General features: G+C 34.7%; 1 protein-coding gene across 1 annotated transcript; it reads left to right on the top strand.

Moving 5' to 3' along the window:
- Positions 1-316: 316 nt before the first annotated feature.
- On the top strand, positions 317-5,970 carry LOC143575651 (protein TIC 22-like, chloroplastic). Its single transcript, XM_077059962.1, has 7 exons — positions 317-726; positions 3,378-3,452; positions 3,534-3,590; positions 3,819-3,878; positions 4,008-4,088; positions 4,882-4,917; positions 5,869-5,970. Exons 1-7 carry the CDS (start codon positions 505-507, stop codon positions 5,947-5,949), a joined length of 612 nt encoding a protein of 203 aa, XP_076916077.1. The 5' UTR covers positions 317-504; the 3' UTR covers positions 5,950-5,970.
- Positions 5,971-6,388: the final 418 nt, after the last annotated feature.

The raw sequence follows: 6,388 nt of genomic DNA, 5'->3' as shown, positions 1-6,388 counted from the left end.
TCGACATCAAATAACTACAACTTTATTTTCAGTATGATCAGATTTAACATTTAAAAAAAGGTTACGATTTAGTTTATTACATGCTTACATGCCTCTCCATTATAATTATAATTGTAACTTTCTATGAAATATAATCTAAACATTTATTTATTCAATTTGCAAAACCCAAAACCCTTATCATATCATAATAATAAGCATCATCTTGTCCACCGTCAACCACCGTGATACCAAATGGACTCATCGTCATCATCATCATCATCATCATCATCTTCAAAACCCTCTAAATTCAACCTGCATCAAGCCATCAATCACCTTCAAAACCAATGTTCTAACTTTCTCCACCAACACTTTTTCAACCCCAACAACCCTAACCCCAACTCCGCCAAACTCCAATTCGAAATCAACACCAAAAAACCAAACCCTTTTCTCTCATTCGGAAAGACCCCTGTTTGGGCTCGAATTACGTCCGACAAGACCGCTGTTTCTGTTTCCGCAGGTGCCGCTATGTCGGACGAGGATATCGAACAGCGGTTGGCCGGAGTGCCGGTGTACGCTCTGAGCAATTCTTCGGAGGAGTTTGTGGTGGTGTCGGGGAATAATCAGGATAAGTCGCTTGGGTTGTTGTGTTTTAAGGAGGAGGATGCGGAGACACTTCTAGGTCAGATGAAATCCATGGACCCCAGAATGCGCCCCGGCTCGAAAGTCGTCCCCGTCGCTCTCAGCATGGTACTGTTGTTCAATTTGAATCATATCATGTAGAAACTGTTATCGAAAGAAAACGCCTTTGTGATTAGGGTTTTTTTAAGTGATTGTGTATGATTATGTGATTAATTAGGTGTCAAATAATTAGTTTCAGATAAGGTTATCTTGATTTTATCATAGCTTTAAACACCTCCTTCAGGCCGCTTTTGTTACATGTAATTAGCTGCTTTTAATTAATCTCTAGGAGATACTCACTTTTCAAACGCAATGCCAAATGGCTACTAGTTAAAAGGCTATCAATTTTTTGAGTAGTGAAGTCTTAGTAGTTAATATTCAAATGGTGATAGTACCATAATCTCAAATGCAGTTGATATCACCGATATAGCGCTGATATATTGGTTATCGGTCTTTTGATAAAATATCGGCCAGAATATTGGTACTAATAATATTGGCGATAATTGACCGATATTTGACTGATACATCACAGATATTTCAAATATCAGTGTTTTAAGTCTTAATTATCAATTTAGCGTTCAATGTTAGTGTTTTAAATCGTAATCAGTTCCTACTTGATACGATTGTTAGTGTTTTGCAAGTTGCAAAAGGTTAATTTGTTAATGGTAGGAGAGTATACCGACTTGTTAGTGTTAAATTACTACATATATGAATTTTACATGATATTAAAATTACCGATATTCCACTGATATCCCACCGTGATAATCGATATCTCAAATATCGGTCCTTGACCAATATCCGATTTTGTGCCCTGCTTGCGGTGCGCGCATATAATGTATATATGTGTGAACCCTCGGGTGGGCAAAAGTAAAATTGCACTAATTTTGACGTTATTTTACTAATCTCGTGAAAATAACGTTAAAAGTGATGGAAGGTTAATCAGGCATCATGTGGTGGCGTTGATAGTCGAAAGACAAGGGTACATGCACCAATCAGCCAGCGTCCCGATGATTGAGTGCTATGTGCCTTATGTCCAAGGCTTGATGCAAAACTAGTATAGAGCCGGGGGTCTCACCGGAAGCAGCCTCTCTATCCCCATGGGGTAGAGGTAAGGCTGTCTACATCTTACCCTCCTCAGACCCTACCATAGCTTTGCTATTGGTGGGATATACTGAGTACGATGATGATGATGATGATGGACCAATATCCGATTTTTTTCGCATTAACTGCTTATCTCATAATATTCGTTAAGATGTATATGAAAAGAAGTATTCAGTATTCACAAAGTCAGTTTTCAACGTTGAAAAGATTAAAACCTTTGCTTAATGAATGATGATAAAACTAAGGTAAGATTGTAAGAAGGTCTAGAGTACCGAAACTAACTTAGGATGCATCTCCATTTCCAGCATGTGCTATGATGTATCTTATTGTAGATTTTATTTCCTTTGGATTTAGAGAACATAACGTTTAGATCTTTAACTTAATCTCATGAGAAGCAAGTTCTCAGCTAGGTCAATCAATCAATCAATCATGCCCAGTAAAATCCCACCGACAGCAAAGCTATAAGTAGGGTCTGGGGAGGGTGGGATGTAGGCACACCGTACCTCTATCCAAAGGAATAAAGAGGTGGCTTCTAGAGAGACCCTCGGCTCTAAGTACATGTGTATGAAGCAAAATAAAGGAAATCAAAGTTTATCAGTTATATAAAAACTACTACTAATTATAATAATATTAATAATAAGATCACAGTTTAACAGCTATATAAAGCTAATAATAATTATAATAATAATAATAATATATGTAAGGGAAATACCATTATGGTATGTGACCTAAATAAGTTAAGTCTAAGCCCTAAGGTATTCAATTCTCTCAGCTAGGTGAAGATCGGAAATCTCAATTTCATTTTGTGAGGATGATTTTCTCGTGGACATATCAACTAGAACTAGCGTTCTGTTCATACTAAGATAAGACATATTTAAACCTAACACAAAGTCAGATTATCAAAATGATCACTTGTACAGAATTGGAACATTTATCATTAAGGTGGAAACATTTGAGGTGAATTCTTAGTTATGTAAATCTATATATAATGATGGTTGAACATCTAATAGTGAACCCAAATTCAACGCGTGATTTTTGAGCACAGTTTACATGACCAATTATGCTCTAATTGTTCAAAATCAGCTATTGCCTTTTGGAATTCATTTAGTATGGTCAAACACCTAAGAGTGGATTTTAGACCTTTATTAATGCATTTAATCACCTCCATTATTGATCAATTCAAAACCATAATTAGCCGGTTTGGTCAATCAGTTAATCAAATTGTCATTTTATGCCAATTCTGCCAAACCTTACAAATTTTGCATTTGCAAATTGCAATCAAACCTTGGATTTTAATCTATAACATAATGTATTTTAAGAAAATTCTTGATGAGAATACACCAAAAAATCACATATCCATTTTTTTTGTTAAGCTATATAATCAAACTCAAACCTAACCAAACTGGCCTGACCATTATATGATATTTCTAAGATATTATTTGCCTTAATAATGATTAATTTTGGGAAATTTTAGTATTAGTGCAAACCCCACTTAAAATCTCTGCCAACATTGAGGAGATGGCAATAATGCCCACAAAATGATTGCCCTTAAATCACTTGTGGAAGATAGAAACGGGCCACTGATTTGGTTTTATCTAATCGTTTGATTGTTGTGGCAGGTTTTCCAGCTTAAAGTTAACGGGGTGTCTTTTAGGTTTATTCCAGAGTCTTTACAGATAAAGAATGCAATCGAGGTAAATTAGTTTACATACATGCATCAAATTTGACAATTTTTGCAGACTATTTTTAGTGATGTTTCATGTGTTTCTGTCTAGGAAAGACGCAAGGCTGGTATATCGGATGACAGCTTCTCTGGTGTTCCTGTTTTCCAGGTTGATTTTTTAACTTAATTCCGATTCTACCCTTCACTAATTTCTCATACTTCTGATTTTAAAACTAAAATTTGTTGCAATTTTACATTCCATTCGACCAAAAAGACATCATATATGTTTGGAGCTTTTATGTACAACATGTTGTTTTATGTCACATATTTGAATTCGATTAAACGCTGAGTTATATTTTTTTCATAATGATTTTGATAAGACATTATATGAATGCAGTCAAAGAGCTTAGTTTTGAGAAGCCAAAACAGAAGATACCGTCCAGCTTTTTTCAGAAAGGTTAGCGCTTGCTACTTGGCACAATTATTTTGAACCTTTTAACATAAACATAGTATTCATCATCTGCATTGTGAGAATAATTTGAACATCATCTAAAGTTGTTTTGTCTTATTTTAATGTACCGTGTAGGAGGATCTTGAAAAGTCTTTAGAAAAAGCTTCTGTTCAGCAAAGGCAGTTGAATCCCGCCCTTAGGGCGGGTGATCTTGAGGTACGGTTCTAATTATTATTATAAATAATAGAAAACGATTGTAATTGCTTAGGTGGTTTAAGTAATTAGGAGGTATTTGGCATTGCGTTGTGATAGAGCTAATTATGGCTTTTCCAACTCACACATATTCAGTTTCTAGTGTTTTAGGTCGTTGAAACTGTCTGATTATTTAATTATTTATGGGCCATATATTCAATTCCTAGGCAGCTGCAACTAGTTTATCGGTTTTGGCCTAAAACAGTAATTGTAACCATAGTTTCGGTTAACTGGTGATTGAGAATCGATCAGTTTCTGTTAAGTCGGCTATGACGCACACCATAACCAAAACCGACCCACAATTTTTGCTTAATCGGTTTCGTTTAAATCCAACCATTGGTTAATTGTGCAGTTCAGTTAAGATGGTTTAATTCGGTTACTGTTTGGTTGAGTTGGTTGTTTGATCACCCCTAACTGCAACAGAACTAATTCTGAGTGTTTAATTAATATTGCCAAACACTAAAACAGCTATTGATCTTGTTATCTGATTATCAAAATTCCACACAAAAGCACATTCAAACTTTTTAAAAAATGCAAAGATAGTTGACAAACATCCCTTATCTTTGCATTTTTAAAAGTGCATAGATATTTTAAAATGAATGTTTTAGTAAATATAGATTCATTAAGGTAAGACAAATTCATTGATCATTGTTAGAAAAAGAACAAACAAGGAAAAGGTAACCGAATTTTTTTAAATTCAAATTACTAAATTAGGCCCCTTTTTTTTTTTTAACAAAAAATTTATTTGTTCTTGCAGGTAGCAGTTCTCGAGGATATAATACAGGGGATGAAGGTTAGCGGTTACTATACGTTGCAATCTTTTACTACTAAATAGTAAATACTAATCGTATCTCCACTAAATCACTAACTTGCTTGTAAATGGACTGAACGAACACAAACGGAGCATGTTTGTGTTTGTTCATTAGACTTTAATCGAATAAACAATCGAACACCAACAATTAAACAGACAGGGTTTTCTTGTTCGTGGATAAGAACATGAACATGAACATGTTCGTGCTCGTTTGTGTTTGTTCGTTAACAGTGTAAATGAGTGGTTCAGGAACATAAGCGGGCGAACATAACTGAACGTTGATGCACGAATATAACCGAGCTAAACTAGTTAAAAGTAATGTGAAAAACAATGTGTTGGGCCTAAAAAGTTTTTAAAACTATATTAAGTTATAATGGGCCTAAATAGTTATTATAACTTGACTAAGTTACAATGGGCCTAAAATGTTATTAAACTAGACCAAGTTAATGGGCCAAAAGTTTTAAATGTATATAATATATTAACTTAAACTAATGTACACAAATGTACGTTGACGAACGTAAATGAACAAAATTTTTGTTCATGTTCGTTTATTTATTAAATAAACGAACATAAATGAACTTCCCGCTGAACCGTTCATTGAACGTTCAGTTTGTTTTACAGGCCTAGCCACTTATCTTAGTTTTAAAAAGCGAACATGAGGCGCGAGGCACGTGAGACGGTCTGGAAAACGCCTCAGGGATCTGAGGCGACGCCTCGTGCACATATTGGTCAAAATTGGCCAAAGTTAGGTCTCTAGGAGGGATGAAGAAAATGTGAATAGTTAATTTGATAAACTACAGAGATGCAGCTTCTAGTTGTACATGCCTCGCGCATTTCAAAAGCAACGTTGCTTGACGTTAGACGGCCCTAAAATTTGGTCTTAAAAAGAATCAGGGGTATGATAAATTGACATATAATTAACTTTTTTTGCAGGATAGTTCTACAACTGATTGGGATGATGTTGTTTTCATCCCTCCTGGTTTTGATGTGTCAACTGGTCCATCAAGGCAATAGCAAGTAAAGCTAAAATCATGTAAGTATTTGTCACCACAAATAGCTTCCATGGTAGGCAACAATAATAATTGTAATGCAATAATAAACAAAAAACAAAATACTTACATATGCTTATGATGGAATCTTTAGAAGCATCTTTCAATGTACTATTGGAATCATATTCTCAATTAGTAGTGTGGCAGCTGTCTTTGCACAATTCTGTGCCATCAGCAACTATTGCATATATTATCAAAATGAATATAAAGATTTTTATGTTGTAATACATTAAGATAGGGCCCGCAATATTTTGATTAATGGTATGTGTATTTCGAATGCAGGTTTCTACTTCATATCAGTGGATTTGGAATATGCGATGTAAGTCAATAGAAGTTTTGATTAATTTATGATGAGTTAATTAATGTATAAGACAAATGATTGTTATTAAGTTGATAGAGATCCT

The sequence above is a fragment of the Bidens hawaiensis genome, unplaced genomic scaffold (genome assembly GCF_021521415.1).
Source record: "Bidens hawaiensis isolate Kalapana, Puna unplaced genomic scaffold, B.hawaiensis_p1.1 tig00027567_1, whole genome shotgun sequence".
Lineage (NCBI taxonomy): Eukaryota > Viridiplantae > Streptophyta > Magnoliopsida > Asterales > Asteraceae > Bidens > Bidens hawaiensis.
Note: the sequence above shows the minus strand (reverse complement) of the source record. Positions and strands in the feature narration are given on the sequence as shown.

Bases quoted from the DNA above. Each gene is read 5' to 3' on its own strand.
- LOC143575651 (XM_077059962.1), top strand. From the start codon at position 505: ATGTCGGACGAGGATATCGAACAGCGGTTGGCCGGAGTGCCGGTGTAC. The intron at 3,453-3,533 runs GTAAATTAGTTT...GTTTCTGTCTAG, and splicing joins AGATAAAGAATGCAATCGAG to GAAAGACGCAAGGCTGGTAT. The intron at 4,089-4,881 runs GTACGGTTCTAA...TTGTTCTTGCAG, and splicing joins TTAGGGCGGGTGATCTTGAG to GTAGCAGTTCTCGAGGATAT.